The sequence below is a fragment of the Euleptes europaea genome, chromosome 1 (assembly GCF_029931775.1).
Source record: "Euleptes europaea isolate rEulEur1 chromosome 1, rEulEur1.hap1, whole genome shotgun sequence".
Taxonomy (NCBI): Eukaryota; Metazoa; Chordata; class Lepidosauria; order Squamata; family Sphaerodactylidae; genus Euleptes; species Euleptes europaea.
Window position 1 is genome coordinate 19,852,667 of NC_079312.1, and position 15,799 is coordinate 19,868,465.

The 15,799-nt window shown below is 48.4% G+C and overlaps 1 protein-coding gene across 1 annotated transcript in view; it reads left to right on the forward strand.

The window, feature by feature from the left end:
* SKIC2 (SKI2 subunit of superkiller complex) overlaps positions 1-15,799 on the forward strand; it is a 45,561-nt gene that overhangs the window by 2,274 nt on the left and 27,488 nt on the right. The window contains exons 3-14 of the mRNA XM_056851391.1: positions 1,073-1,182; positions 3,001-3,118; positions 3,831-3,945; positions 4,215-4,289; positions 5,809-5,862; positions 6,411-6,637; positions 9,561-9,704; positions 9,808-9,953; positions 10,748-10,894; positions 12,227-12,311; positions 13,457-13,563; positions 15,530-15,676. Of these exons, the coding sequence (XP_056707369.1) occupies positions 1,073-1,182; positions 3,001-3,118; positions 3,831-3,945; positions 4,215-4,289; positions 5,809-5,862; positions 6,411-6,637; positions 9,561-9,704; positions 9,808-9,953; positions 10,748-10,894; positions 12,227-12,311; positions 13,457-13,563; positions 15,530-15,676 (1,475 nt within the window). The remainder of the gene's footprint in view (positions 1-1,072; positions 1,183-3,000; positions 3,119-3,830; positions 3,946-4,214; positions 4,290-5,808; positions 5,863-6,410; positions 6,638-9,560; positions 9,705-9,807; positions 9,954-10,747; positions 10,895-12,226; positions 12,312-13,456; positions 13,564-15,529; positions 15,677-15,799) is intronic.

The window sequence follows — 15,799 nt, forward strand, 5'->3', positions numbered from 1 at the left end:
TTTGTGATACCTTTAGGTCAAAGTGGATAATAGCCATTGAAGACAAACTAAATAACCTGGGTTTTACCCCCCTAGCACTACTTCAGTTAGGGTGGGATCAAGCTAAGTCAACTATAAACCAAGGAGTTAAAGATATTGAGCGACAAGTAGCTCTAGCAAGAGTGCCCCTATTTATGGCTCCCCACCCCCACTCCAAATTTATCCTTGCACCGGCAGCCTATCTCCGTTACTTAGAGATAAACAAACATAGGAGGGCTTTTACCTTGGCTAGGTGCACAGCCTTACCCTCTGCTATGTTAGAGGGGAAATTCAAGAAAATACCCAGGGCAGAGAGACTATGCCCCTGCAAATCCGGGGATTTAGAAACCACTGAACATGTTCTCCTGAACTGTAACTATTACACTATACCCCGTTCTAAGTTTATTGAGCCCCTCATACTGAGGATGGGACCCAACAGGGAAAGAGAAAAGTTAGAAAAGCTCCTACAAGGAGATAATCCCTCAATCACCTCTCAGGTAGCAAAATTTTGTACGGCTGCAATGAAAATTTGTTGCCACAGAGTAGTCTCTTAGTCCAAATGGCAGATGTAACTTGGATGTTATTTATTTTATTTATTTTATTTTTTTAAGTGACTTAAGACTCGGACTGTAACCTTTGTCGGTATGACCATTTTAGTCCATGTTATCTTGTTTTATCTGGCCAAGGGCCGCAAATAAACTATCTATCTCACTCCGCTCAGCAAATTCTAAAATCTTTCTCCAGCATAAGGAGCCCTGTTGGGTTTTCAAGGCAAGAGACTTAACAGAGGTGTTTTGCCATTGCCTGCCTCTGCACAGCAACCCTGGACTTCCCCGGTGGTCTCCTATCCAAGTACTAACCAGGGCTGACCCTGCTTGGGTTTCCAAGATCTGTTGAGACTGGGCCAGCTTGGGCCGCCCAGGTCAGGGCAAGAGGCCCTTAAGGCGGACGAAAGGCTTCAGACTCCGCTCAGTGGGTGGCTGGGTCCCATCCGTTGCTTCTGCGTTTGAGATTTCATGGCTGAGGCCTCCACCTTTCCTGTCCACCCCCCTAGCTGCCCCACGGATTGCCCCCTTACGCCGAGGAGCTGGCGTCTGAACTGGAGCAGCGTTTCCTCAGCACCCCAGACTGGCTTCCCATCCACCACTTCGAGAAGTCTCACAGGTAAGGTATTCTGGCCTGGTGGAATGCTCTGCCTCATGCCATCAAGGCTCTGCGAGACCTTAAAGAGTCCCTTGGGCCTGCAAGGCAGAGTTTTTCTGCCAGGCCAATAGTTGAGGACAGCTGTGGGTATCATTTTTATTGGCCTCTCTGCCTTCCCCCCTTCCCATGCACAACTGGTGTGGACTTGGAGGGTTGGCTGCCTGTTTATCTCAGTCAGCACAGTGAGAATTGTGTGCCATCTTTCGATTGTCAGTTTTAATGATTTTATGCTGTCAGGTTTTACACTGATGGTTCATTGTTGTTATTACGATTTGTGGTATGGTTTTAGATGTTGTTACCCACCCTGAGCCAGCTGTAGCCTGTGAGGCGTGTGTGTTAGGTGCTGTCAAATCGCTTCCGACTTATGGTGACCCTATGAATCAATGTCCTCCAAAGCGTCCTATTGTTAACAGCCTTGCTGAGATCTTGCAGACTGAGGGCCATGGTTTCCTTTATAGAGTCAATCTATCTCTTGTTGGGTCTTACTCTTTTCCTGCTGCCTTCCACTTTTCCTAGCATTGTTGTCTTTTCCAATGACTCTTGTCTTCTCATAATGGGACTCAGTTTAGTCATTTTAACTTCTAGGGTCAGTTCAGGCATGATTTGATCTATAACCCACTGATTTTTTTTTTTTTTTTGGCAGTCCACAGTATCCGTAACACCCTCCTCCAACACCACATTTCAAAGGAATTAACTTTCTTTCTATCAGCTTTTTTCATTGTCCAGCTTTCACACCCATTCATAGTAATAGGGAATACACTGGCATGGATTATCCTGATCTTAGTTGCCAGTGACACATCCTTACATTTAAGAATCTTTTCTAGCTCGGGGTGGGCTGGAAATTTGAAAAATAAATAAATAAACGATGCAGCCACAGGCTCCATGGAATAGAAAATAAAACTGCTGATATCATACTGACCTTGTACAAATCTATGGTGAGACCACACTTGGAATACTGTGTACAGTTCTGGTCACCACACCTAAAAAAGGATATTACAGAGCTTGAGAAGGTGCAGAAAAGAGCAACCAAAATGATTAGGGGACTAGAGCAACTGTCCTATGGGGAGCGGTTAAGATGCTTAGGGCTGTTTAGCTTGGAAAGAAGGTGGCTGAGGGGAGACATGATAGAGGTCTACAAAATTATCCATGGTTTGGAGAGAGTGGACAGGGAGAGGTTTTTCTCCCTCTCCCATAATACTAGAACACGGGGTCATCTGCTAAAGCTGGAGGATGAGAGATTGAAAACAGATAAAAGGAAGAATTTTTTCACACAACGCATAGTTAAATTGTGGAACTCCCTGCCCCAGGATGTGGTGATGGCTGCCAGCTTGGAGGGCTTTAAGAGGGGAGTGGACATATTCATGGAGGAAAGGGGTATTCATGGCTATTAGTTAAAATGGATACTAGTCATGCTGCATACCTATTCTCTCTAGTATCAGAGGAGCATGCCTATTATTTTGGGTGCTGTGGAGCACAAGCAGGATGGTGCTGCTGCAGTCGTCTTGTTTGTGGGCTTCCTAGAGGCGCCTGGTTGGCCGCTGTGTGAACGGACTGCTGGACTTGATGGGCCTTGGTCTGATCCAGCAGGGCCGTTCTTATGTTCTTAAGACAGGCACCTTGTGCAGGGTACCAGGAGTCCGAGACTTGGCTTCCAAAATGAGCAAAACGGGATGTGATCACCAACAATCCGTAAACGGGGGTGGGAACTCTCCTGCTGCTGTGGAGAAGGCAGAGGGGGGGAAATGGCTCTTAACACCACCTCCTGCTCTCTTGAGGCAGGTTCTGGCCCCGTGAGAAAGACGCTGAATCGCTTTTCGAGGTTGACATCACCCCTGTGCATTCAACACTTCAGGCTGACCGTAACCCTACTACAGGGGAGCTGCTGGGTTTCAGAGAGGTGAGAAGTGCTTCCCACCCCACACCCCAGTTTGGAGGGCTTACTGGACTCTAATCTGGAAAACCGGGTTTGATTCCCCATTCCTCCACATGAGCGGCAGACGCTAATCTGGTGAACCGGGTTGGTTTTCCCACTCCTCCACATGAAGCCTGCTGGGTAACCTTGAGCTAGTCACAGCTCTCTTGGAGCTCTCTCAGCTCCACCTACCTCACAGGTGTCTGCTGTGGGGAAGGTGATTGTCAGCCGGTTTGGTTCTTCCCTAAGTGGTAGAGAAAGTTGGCGTATAAAAACCAACTCTTCTTCTTCAACGTACTTTGGTAGTGTAAAGGTACCATGGGAGTAATAAGGAAGGAAGCCATCGAATTGCTTTCACTGCCTGTTCCCCTCTCTAGAAAGGGAAGAGCTGCAGTAGAAATGATCCAACTTAGACTTTATTTCATCTGACACATCTCCAGTCCCTTCTGTGGGTAGCTTGGCTCCGCTGTTGATCTGACTTTGCTGCCCCCCAGTGGCCCAAGGGAAGATTACAAAGGGGTATAGCTCTTGAGGTTTCCATTCTGCCACTGTCCCCAGCTTAGATAGTAATGATTCTTGAGTTATGAAATCAGAAGTTATGCAATCAGAACAATTTTCAGAGGAAAGAAGTGGCGGCAGTAGGTCTCTGAGATAACATGTGCTTCCTTCCTAATGTTTCCCCCCGTCTGTTTTCCAGGCTCTGGTGGACAATATGGGCTTATCAGCCAAAAATTCACTTTCCTTCCAGCGGGCGCCTGGACCCCCAGCTGAAGCACTGAGAGGCAGTGCCACCAACTACCCCTACTGGCCAGGTACTGGGCTCTCCTTCCTACCCCATGGGAGGGGTTAGTGATGTAACATTGCACGCTGAGGAAGCTTGTGATGGCTTGGCTGGAGAGCATGAGCCGAAAGCCCTGTTCATTACGAACAGTGAGTCAGTGCATAACATTTGCATTCAGTGGAGAAAGCCCTGAGCACGTTTGCCCGATTAAGTCGCAGAATTTGAGTGTCGCGGTTGCAGAAATCTTACTGTGCTGTTAGGGGCTTGCTGCCTACCGTGGTTTTGTTTCACCCTCTGCAGGCGGGATGGACGAGCCCAGCTTAGAGCAAATCAAGACTCAAGGAGACCTGGAAGAGGACATAGATTTCCAGAAAGGTACTGGAGCCCCTCGTAAGAAGGGTCGGTGCGCCTCTGCTCGAAGTCGGCGCCGCTGTGTTTCTTGTCTCCGGTGCTGGACGTTTTCTGAGCCTTTGTAGGCTCATCTGTTAACTCGGCATTTTTTCTCTGTCTTCTATCAGAGGTTTCTCCCCCTTCTTTTTTTAGTGGGCGAGCTTACACCCGTCAGCGTTGCCGCTGCCTGGGTTCCCAGACGCCTGACCCCTGTCGGGTTTGCAGTTCTACAGGTGCTCACCGGGCTCAGCTTGTGCCCTCACGGACACCGGCCTGCTAAGTTAATGGGCCGGTTCGTCCCTGAAGCATCAGGTTGTCCAAAAGGCAGCGGCCAGGCTGTTGTCAGGTTGGTTGCGGGGATTGTATTGCTTCTGTGATGAAAGATCTGCACTGTTTACCTGTCTGTTTCCAGGCACAATTCAGAGTGCTGGTTCTTACCTTTAGGGGCCCTAACCGGCTTGGGATCAGGGTGCCTGAAGGAATGTCTCCTCCCATACTGTCTAGCCCACAAGAGCTGTCGCACAAGCCCTATTCTCCTCCCCCCCTTCAGAGGTGAAGCATGTGGTGATTAGAGGAAGGGCATTTTCTGTGGTGGAACCTCGTCTTTGGAACATTGTCCCCCTCGAGGCCTGTCTGCTGCCTACTTTACTCTCATTTTGGGGTCAGGCTTTTAATTAGCATTTAAAAAAATCTTGCTATCTTTTTAATGGTCGTCTTCTGCTTTATGAATACAAGTAGGGTATCCCTTATCCAGCTATCCCATATCCGGACTGATCAGAAAACTGGACCCTTCGAGCCGGCATGCAGGCAAGATCTGTGCTGCCTGCTTTCAATGTTTCCTCTCACCTAAAAAATAAAAAAACAGCGTACACAGGATTGTAGGTGAAGACTGAAAGCCTACCGGTGTTAGTTTGTTATTGTTCTTCTTTAACAGCTGATACAGTTATTCTGATGAGATAGTTACACCTTTGCTTTCTAATGGTTCAATGTACACAAAATTATTAAAAATAGTTAAAAATTACATTCAGGCTATGTGTATAACGTCTATATAAAACATAAATGAATTTGGGTCCCATCCCCAACATATCTCATTATGCAAAAATTCCAATATATGGAAATATCCAAAATACGGTCCCAAGGAGTTCGGATAAGGAATACTCAGCCTGTCCTTTTTTTGGGTCCCTTCTGGTCCCAAGCAGTCCGGATAAAGGATGCTCAACCTGTCCTTTTTTATGCTGCTATGTCTAACAGCTTGTATTTTTAATTGTGAACTGCCTCAAGCAGGTCTCTGAAGAGATGGCATAGAAATATTCTAAATAAATAAAGGATCTGAAGAAGTGAGCTGTAACTCACGAAAGCTCATACCCTGGCAGAAATTTTGTTAGTCTTTAAGGTGCGACTAGACTCCTGCTCTTTTCTACTTCTAAATAAATAAGGTAGTAATACTTTCACTTTTATTCAGAGTGTCCCTTCATGTTGTCCCCCCCCCCTTTCTCTCCCTCAGACTTGCTGACTGTTCCGCCTGGTTGGAAGAAGGGGGTGGAGTTCACCAAACAAGGTAACCGCCTTGGGGGCGGGAAGAGGATCTTTCGGGACTGCGTCTTTTTGAAAGGCCCGAATGGGGCTGCTTTCAGGAATATCTTGAGGGAACTCCCAAGTAGTAGCTTGGACTTAAGGGGGAAGATTAATTAATTCATTAAATTTATACCCCGGGCTCAGGGTGGCTTCCCACAGAATAAATACAATCGACCATATAAATACATCGGCATTAAAACGGACAAGTAAAAACTTTAAAACTGAACCCAGTTCAAACGTGTAGATGGCACCCAACTAAGTACCTTGGGACCATTGTACCTGCGGGACCGGCTCCCCAAAGAGCTTCACACTCTACCAACAGTAATCTGCTGGTGGTCCTCAGCCCGAAGAGTGTGCAGCTGTCCTCAGCAAGGGCTTCTTCCCACTTTCTCTTTGCAAAAGAGTTCTGCCACCCTGGCCGCTCCTGGCTGCCTGTGTTTTTCCTGAGCCTTAACCTCGGGTCAGCCCTTCTTCATTTCAGACCCCATCCTGTCGGCTTGGCACCTCTGACTCACGTCTTCCCCTCCTCAGAGCTCAAGGCCTCCCCGGGCTTGCTGAACCTGACCCACCTGCTGGGGGCACTGGACACCTTTGAGCTGGGATCCTCCAGCGACGAGGAAGACAAGGAGAAGGCGGAGGAAGCGGAGAAGAGGAAGAAGAAGGGGAAAGGGAGGGGAGGGGCTAAGGAGGAACAAAAGCCTCCCGCAGAACCGGCCCCTCTGCAGAGGGCAAGCAGCCTGGAAGAGCTGGTGTTTAAGGTGGGGATGTGTTTATTTGTTTGTTTCAATTTAATGTCTACCCCGCCCTCCCTGGCCAAAGCCAGGCTCAGGGCGGCTAACAACAATAAAACACAAGAAGGAAATGACCATAGTCATATGATCTGATTCTGTGTCTTTAGGCAGATCATGAGAGGGAGGGCATCTTGGCCATCTTCTGGGCATGGAGTAGGGGTCACTGGGGGTGTGGGGGAGGAGGTAGTTGTGAATTTCCTGCATTGTGCAGGGGGTTGGACTAGATTACCCTGGTGGTCCCTTCCAACTCTATGATTCTATGAAAACTTCAGCATTGCTAACAGATGGTCATCTAACCTCTTCTTTAGGTTTTTAAGAAGAGTTTAGATGGCCATCAGTCAGCAATGCTGATTCTGTTGAACTTAGGCAGATGTTGAGAGGGAGGGCATCTTGGCCTTCTTCTGGTCACTGGAGGTGTGGGGGGCGGGAGGTAGTTGTGAATTTCCTGCATTGTGCAGGGGGTTGGACTAGATGACCCTGGTGGTCCCTTCCAACTCTGATTCTATGATAAAAATATACATAACTATTATATTTAAGCAGATGGCGCTCTATAGGGGCATTAGCCAGAGAAGGTCAGAAACCACAGTCAGCATCCCCCAAATAAAATCATAGCACCATGGGGGAGGAATAAGGAGGCCAGATCTGATGGAACCGTCGCTGTCCTCAGCTGTAGGCCTGCTGGAATATCAAATCAAATTTTATTAATACAGTCAGTGACCAGCTAGAAAAATACAACATATAACCTACACCTACAAATTGCAATATATGAATGGCGCTTGTGTAAGCATCACGTAACTTGACATAACCCCCCCTTAATATTTTAAAATAGTAGAGTAATTCAGTTTATCATCCTAATGGTACAGCATATTTTGATAGCTGCTGCACAAAATTTGGCGGTCAGAAGTGAAATCTGTGGTTTTTCATCTGGTAGGAGCATCTTGGCCAAAAACACGTCAGGTTGGCCAGGGAAATTGTTAAGCAGAGGAGATATCTCTGATTTGCAGGCCCTGCAGAACTCTTTGAGGCCTTGTTAGAAAGGGAATTCCACCAGGCCGGAGCCAGGGCCAAAAAATCCCTGGCTCTAGTTGAAGTCAGCCGGATAGTCATAGGGCCAGGGCCTCATATGTGCGTGCCAGCCTCCAGGCACTTGTTGGAGATCTGCTATTACAGCTGATCTCCAGCTGATAGAGATCAGTTCACCTGGAGAAAATGGCCGCTTTGACAATTGGACTCTATGGCATTGAAGTCCCTCCCCTTCACAAAATCCCCCACCTCAGGCTTCTCCCCAGAAACCTCCCACTGGTGGTGAAGAGGTACCTGGCAACCCTAGTGTGCGCCTCATGGGTTAGTGTCTGAGAACACAGGGCCACAGGAAAGACAGCAGGCTGCCTTGTGGAGAGGGTTTCCTTCTGAAGGCCTAGGGCCCAGTCCATTTTATTCATCAGAGCTTTTGTTGGGGCACAAAGGGCAGGCGCCTTTTCCCGCAAGGGCAGTATCCAGGGTTTTATTCTATCTGTTTCAAATGGTAATGCTTTAAATTTGGCTGCCAAGCCACCTTGAACCACGAGGAGGGCGGGACGTAAATGTTTTAGTAAGTATGAGAGTGGGGGGGGGAAGGCAGGGGCAGAACGGGGAACCGGACAGTAGAGCACCAGCCAGGAACGTGAGGTACCCTAGCCAGTTGTCAGGGATTTGAGGGCAGAAGCTGAGGGGAAGCAGGCCGAAGTGCTGCAGATGCCACAAAACAAATTGCCGTTTTTCTGCGGGCTTCGCTTAATTTTGATCCTGCAGCTCCGCTCTGTTCCTTTCCCCCCTGAAAGCCAGGCCTCGGCAGATTTTTGTGCTGTTCCCCACTGGCAGCTGTGGAATTTCTTGATCATTCACAGAAGCTGGCGTTTAAACTTGCAAGTTTTGAGCACCTGATTCTCCATTCAGCTAATAACAATCTTTTGGTGGTCCCCGGCCCAAGGAGCGTCCGGATGGCCTCGACCAGGGCCAGGGCTTTTTCTGCCCTGGCCCCTGCCTGGTGGAATAGCCTCCCTAGTAACATCAGGGCCCTGCGGGACCTCAAAGAGTTCTGCAGGGGCTTAAAACATTTTAAAATAGCCCTATAAAATCATATAAATATCATCCTAATTTACCTAAGGCGCCTTTAAAGTGTAACACAAAACACAACATCAGCTAGGAAAGCAGACGGAATAAATATAGACTGAATAAAAGATAAAAAGATATTACCACAGCGGGGAGGTTAGGGAGGCCAGCATTAATCTATAGGAAACCGTAGCCTGCCTCAACCATAGTCCAGTTTTTTACTGATTTCATAGAATCATAGAGTTGGAAGGGACCACCAGGGTCATCATGTCCAACCCCCTGCATAATGCAGGAAATTCACAACTACCTCCTCCCCTCCACACCCCTAGTGACCAGAAGATGGCCAAGATACCCTCCCTCTCATCATCTGCCTAAGGTCACGGAATCAGCATTGCTGACAGATGGCCATCTAACCTCTTCTTAAAAACCTCTATGGAAGAAGAGCTTACCACCTCCCGGGGAAGCCTGTTCCACTGAGGAACCGCTCTAACTGTTAGAAAATTCTTCCTAATGTCTAGACGGAAACTCTTTTGATTTAATTTCAACCCGTTGGTTCTGGTCCATCCTTCCAGTTCAACCTGTTGGTTCTGGTCTGGGACATTTATATTTTGTAACCTGCTCCGAGCCCGGTTTTGGCCGGGGAGGGTGGGATAATAAGTGGAAATGAGTGGAAATAATAATACACATTGTTCACTTTGGAGATCCTCTCTTGCTAGCCATAGGCAGAAAATCAATTGTCCTCTTACCTTCCATTTCTTGACTCTTTCACACGTACGTGCTCTGTGGCCTTGATTCTCAGGAGGTGACATCTGGCCCCAAACCAGCCCCACAAGCTGCTCCGGCTCCTGCCGCCGAGCCCCTCAAGGAGCAGTGGGCCATCCTCGTGGATGTTAGCTCCCCTGTGGATGACTTCTACAAGCGAATTCCAGACCCAGCTTTCAAGGTGAGAGGCCTGCCATGGGGAGGGGGATGCCAGAGGAGGAAGGCCGAGGACTGCATGGGCGGAACTCTGTTTACCATGTGACTTTTTCCTCTTTGGTTGTCAGTGGCCTTTTGAGCCGGATGTTTTCCAGAAACAGGCCATTCTGCACTTGGAGAAGCACGACTCCGTGTTCGTGGCTGCCCACACCTCAGCTGGAAAGACTGTGGTAGCCGAATACGCCATCGCCCTCTCGCAGAAGCACATGACCCGGTGAGAGAATGCCCCCTGTCGATCGCGTCCCCCTCTCTGTGGAGAACCTGACAGCGCTGGGCCTGCCCACCACAGCCCTGCCTGGTCCCAGTTCGATGAGGAACGGAGTGAGGGATGTCCCTTGAATGCAGGGCTGGGGAGAAGATTGGGGTGGAGTCATGTATCATCAGCTTTGCCGCCACAGCTCCAGGTTCAATCCCCTTCCTCTGCAGTTTAAATAAGAAAAGCCCATGCTGGCTCAGACCAAGGCCCATCAAGTCCAGCAGGTGCCTCTAGGAAGCCCACAAACAAGAAGACTGCAGCAGCATCCTGCCTGTGTTCCACAGCACCTAATTTAATAGGCATGCTCCTTTAATCCTGGAGATAATAGGTATGCACATGAAGCCAGCTGGGTGACTTTGGGCCAGTCACAGTTCTCTTCGAACTCTCTCAGCCTCACCTACATCACAAGGTGCCTGTTGTGGAGAGTGGAAGGGAAGGAGACTGTAAGCTAGTTTGATTCTCCTTTTAAAAGGTTAGAGAAAATCAGCATATAAAAACCAACTCTTCTTCTTCTTTGGTGTTTTTTTTTCCCTCCTGGTTTTTTGTTTTTGGCATTTGGTGGTTTTAAAGACTCCCTCCACCTCCAGATTGTGTTACTTTTTAGAAGACTTGTCACCTGCGCTCAGAGACAGAGCCTATGACATATTCTGCCTAGATCAGCAAATACACATGCGTGTTTCCTCAGAACCCAAGATCTTGCCAGGTGAGGCTTCTAACTCTTTTCCTCTCCACCTTCTTGTTTTCCATCCCAGCACCGTTTACACTTCCCCGATCAAAGCTCTTTCCAACCAGAAGTTCCGGGATTTCAAGAATACCTTCGGGGATGTTGGGCTCTTGACAGGGGATGTTCAGTTGCACCCGGAAGCCTCCTGCCTCATCATGACCACAGAAATCCTCCGGTGAGGGTTAGGGGGCTAATGTGGGGGAGGGGCTGTGGCTCAAGCGCAACCAATTTATGTCAAGGCGCAACCAGTTAATGGCAACCCCTCATGGGGTCTTGACCAAACTGGCGGGCTTGTGGCCGTCACGTCTCGAATGATTCTATGCGTGAAATGCTGTGTGTGTGTTCTACGGATTTAATATTGGCATATGGAATTCATACTGGGAATGCCAGGAAAAGTGGGAGGCAGCTTGAAAAGGGGAAGAGCAAATGTGATGGATTAACTCTATAAAGGAAGTCACAGCCCTCAATTTGCAAGACCTGAGCAAGGCTGTTAAAGATAGGACATTTTGGAGGACTTTGATTCATAGGGTTGCTGTAAATTGGAAGCAACTCTCTCACGCACGCACGCAGCAGGGGAGAGAGAGAATTCAGAGAATTTCAGCTATTCATTTCTTTAAGACATTAAACAAGTTTCTAGTACAACTATTCCTCTTGGGTCTACATAGGCTGCAGTCTTTATTTTTTTTAAGGAATCATAGAGTTGGAAGGGACCACCAGGGTCATCCAGTCCAACCCCCTGCACAACGCAGGAGGAGGAAGGGAGTTATTTCTAAGGGGGGGGGGATCTGCTAAGTGCTATCAGCGTGGTGTAGTGGTTTGGAGTGGTGGATTCTGATCTGGAGAACCGGATTTGATTCCCCACTCCTCCACATGAGTGGTGGATGCTAATCTGGTGAATTGGATTGGTTTCCCCGCTCCTCCACATGAAGCCAGCTGGGTGACCTTGGGCTAGTTACACTCTCTCAGCCCCACCTACCTCACAGGGTGTCTGTTGTGGGGAGGAGAAGGGAGGGTGATTGTAAGCCAGTTTGATTCTTCCTTAGGTGGTAGAGAAAGTACACATATAAAAACCAACTCTTCTCCTCCTCCTCCTCTTCCTCCTCCTTCTTTATGGCAACCCCACATGGAGTTTTCCAGAACAAGAGGTGGGCAGAAGTGGTTTGCAATTTCATGCCTCTGCTTAGAGATCCTGGACTTCTTTGGTGGTCTCCCATCCAAGTACTAACCAGGGCTGACTCTGCTTAGCTTCTGAGATCAGGCTACTCTGGGGTATTCAGGCTTCTGGGAAATAGGGCAAAGGGAGGTGTAAATATTTTATAAATAAAGATATTTGGGTGCTCAGATACTAGATAAGTGGAAAATCCAAATGGTACCTCACTCTTGTGGTAAAGAGTATCAACAATTTTAAATAGCTTCCCATTCTTTGATACCCAAAATCTGTTATGGCCAGCCCTTGTTCTGCTGCTGGTCATAAGACTCCTCTTTTCTTTTTTACTCTCCATATCAGGTCTATGCTTTATAATGGATCGGATGTCCTCAGAGACTTGGAGTGGGTGATCTTCGATGAGGTGCATTACATTAACGACTCTGAGGTGAGAGGAAAGTTGTGAAACAGGATGAGAGGGTGACATATACTCTGATGGACAGCCTGCATAGGCTCTGGGCTAAGGAGAACTGGATTTATTAAATACTCTGGAGGTGGGTCTGGGAAAATTTTGTGTGCCTCCATTCCAGTTCTGGATCCGAGAATATGAATGTCCGTCACTCTCTCTCTCTGGTTCACTGTGAGGAGAACATAAGAAAGGCCATGCTGGATCAGACCAAAGTCCAGCAGTCTGTTCACACAGTGGCCAACCAGGTGCCTCTAGGAAGCCCCCAAACAAGACGACTGCAGCAGCACCATCCTGCCTGTGTTCCACAGCACCCAACATATTCGGCATGCTCCTCTGATCCTGGAAAGGATAGGCATGCATCATGACTAGCACCCATTTTCACTAGTAGCCACGAATAGCCCGCTCCTCCATGAACATGTCCACTCCCCTCTTAAAGCCTTCCAGATTGGCAGCCATCACCACATCCTGGGGCAGGGAGTTCCACAATTTAACTGTGTGTTGTGTAAAGAAATACTTCCTTTTGTCAGTTTTGAAACCGATAGAAGATGAAAGCTAGGAAAAGAGATCTAACGTTGTAATATGTATGATTGTAAAGAACAATAGAAATCAGTGTTGCCCTCTCCTTAGAAACTGAGCACACCTTGGTGAGGAAAGGTTTTAGCTTAGCCTCCCCCCCCCCATGTTGGTGAGTGTTTAAATGCCCTCTTATGTCATTCTGACCCAGAAAGGGCTGTACCACGTGGTATTTTTGAACGGGAGATCAGCATAAACAGGCTCCCTTATCCAAACTAGCCGGCAGCTGCCCTTCAATATCTTAGGAAGAGCCTCTGCGGATTTTAAAAACTTGCAGCTCTAAGGTGTGTGTTGGTTTGTTTGTGTTGTTGTTTTTTAACAGCAATGTCAGGGATTGAACCTGGAACAGTAAGCAAAACTGCTAAACCGTATCTTTTCCCCAGTGCCCATGATGTTGTTTTGTGGTGCCCAGGCCTCGCTAGAAGAAGTTGCGCAAGTGCTTCCTTTTGCTTGTTCGGGGCTCGGAGTTGCGTGTCTCCTTGCTTGGGTCCCGGGACTAGCTTGGCTGGGTCGTCCCCTCTTCCTTTCTCAGCCTCCCCCTTCCTTTGCAGCGTGGCGTGGTCTGGGAAGAGGTCCTCATCATGCTGCCGGACCACGTGAACATAATCCTGCTGAGTGCCACGGTCCCCAACACCCTCGAGTTCGCCGACTGGATCGGGTGAGCGGAGCCCACCAGGTCAGAGGCGGGAGTAGAGGCATAGGAAAGAAGGGAGCATGTACACTCCAAACAGCAACACCTGTGTCTTAGAGAGTAAAGAGGATGAACTGCGAACTCCTCAATGGACCTTTTCCACCATCCTGGAATTCTGCTGTTTTAGTGGTGTAGCGGTTAAGAGCGGTGGTTTGGAGCGGTAGACTCTTATCTGGAGAACCGGGTTTGATTCCCCACTCCCCCACATGAGCGGCGGAGGCACATCTGGTGAACTGGATTTGTTTCCCCACCCCTCCACAGGAAGCCAGCTGGGTGACCTTGGGCTAGTCACAGCTCTCTCAGCCCCACCTACCTCACAGGGTGCCTGTTGTGGGGAGGGGAAGGGAAGGCAATCGTAAGCCGGTTTGATTCTTCCTTAAGTGGTAGAGAAAGTCGCCGTGTAAAAACCAACTCCTTCTTCTTCTACTGCCACAAGATGACGTAGTCATGACCAATAGAGATGACTTTAAATGAAAAAGATTTGTAGAGGATAGATCCACCGATGGCTCTTGGCTGTGATGGGTACCTGAAACCTCCATAGTCAGGAGCAGTGTATCTCTGGTTACTGGTTGCTGGAGAGAAACAGTATCTGGGAGAGTTTGACCTCGAGGCCTTGCATTATCGGCTTTCTGGGGGTATCTGGTTGGGTTACTGTGGGGAGTGGAATGCTAGTCAAGATGGGCCTTTGGTCTGCTGATGTGTTATGTACTAGCAGCCTTAGGCAAGCCAGAGTTTCCCTGTTCCCCCTTCTAAAATATGGGGAATAATAATACAGATCTATGCATTGGGGTTTATCTTGAAGAACATGTAGTGAAGTACTCGGAACGTTTGAAACGAACTCTCTTAATCAGGGGTGGGGAACGTCAGGCCCGGGGGCCATATAAGGCCCGCAAAATCATTTGGTCTGGCCCTTCATGGGTCCTGGCAGATCTCTAGCTCAGAAGGATCTAAGACTGGCGATCTGTCCACTCCCCTAGACAGGAATAGCCTCTATTCAAGGCGGATGAGAGTTTGTTTTGCCGAGAAAAGGAACCTTCTTTCCCCCTTGCAGAAGAGTCGTTAGCTATGGAGCTGCTAGGATCGCCCAAGAAACCGTGTTAACCCTTTCTCACCCATGCCACGGAGAAACGTATTCCCTCTGTACTACAAGAGGGCTGGGGGCGGAAGTGGCGACAATGGAGGGGTTAAAGGGGGCAGGGCCAGAATGCACGGCCCATGGTCTGCGAATGATGTTATAAATATCCAAATGGCCCTTGGCAGAAAAAAGGTTCCCCACCCCTGCTCTTAATGTTAGCTGTTTCAAAACGGTTTTTTTTTTGTCACTATTAATAAACCAGTCTTAGCAGCTACGACGTTCTCCAAAAATGGCAGGGAACTGTAGTTTGGTGAAGGTGCTGAGAGTGATCTTTTAAAGAGCTGTAGTCCCCTGGCAGAACTACAGTTCCCAGTTCACTTTGCAGTGGACCTAGGGCAGCTATACTGCTTTAAGGTCTTTCAAGTGTAGATGTTTTGGGCTTCTTGATATTTCTAGTGAAGAAATTTCTAGTGAAGAAATTTGCCTGGCTCCTAGTTCCTCCTCCATCTCCAGCAAAATCTTCCATAACTGATTCGAACAAGCTGAGGTAAATTAACAAGCTGAGGTAAATTAACAAACTGAGGTAAATTAACAAGCTGAGGTAAATTAACGACGGCGAGTCTGCTGTGGTGCTGAGCTTTTATTACTTTAGCTCTGAATATGGACATAAGCCTGGCGATAGTTCTCAGGGTTCCTTGCTGGAGCGGCTAATGGCCTTTAGGCCTGCTTGAGGCCTGGTCTCCACGTGCCTTAGCATGAAATGTCGCAATCCTGAAGGCTGAGGTGGAGGAAGGAAGGGACTTCCAAAGGAGCAGCAAAAAAAAAAAACATTAAGGTTGGTGTTCTTGTTCTCCACAGGAGGATCAAGCGGAAGAAAATCTATGTGATCAGCACACTGAAGCGCCCCGTCCCACTGGAACATTACTTGTACACCGGCAACAGCCAGAAAACCCAGAATGAGCTCTTCCTCCTAGTGGATGCCCGTGGGAGCTTCCTTACCAAGGGGTAAGGGCAGAGATAAGAACATAAGAACGGCTGTGCTGGATCAGACCAAGGCCCATCAAGTCCAGCAGTCTGTTCACACAGTGGCCAACCAGGGGCCTCCAGGAAGCCCCCAAACAAGACGGC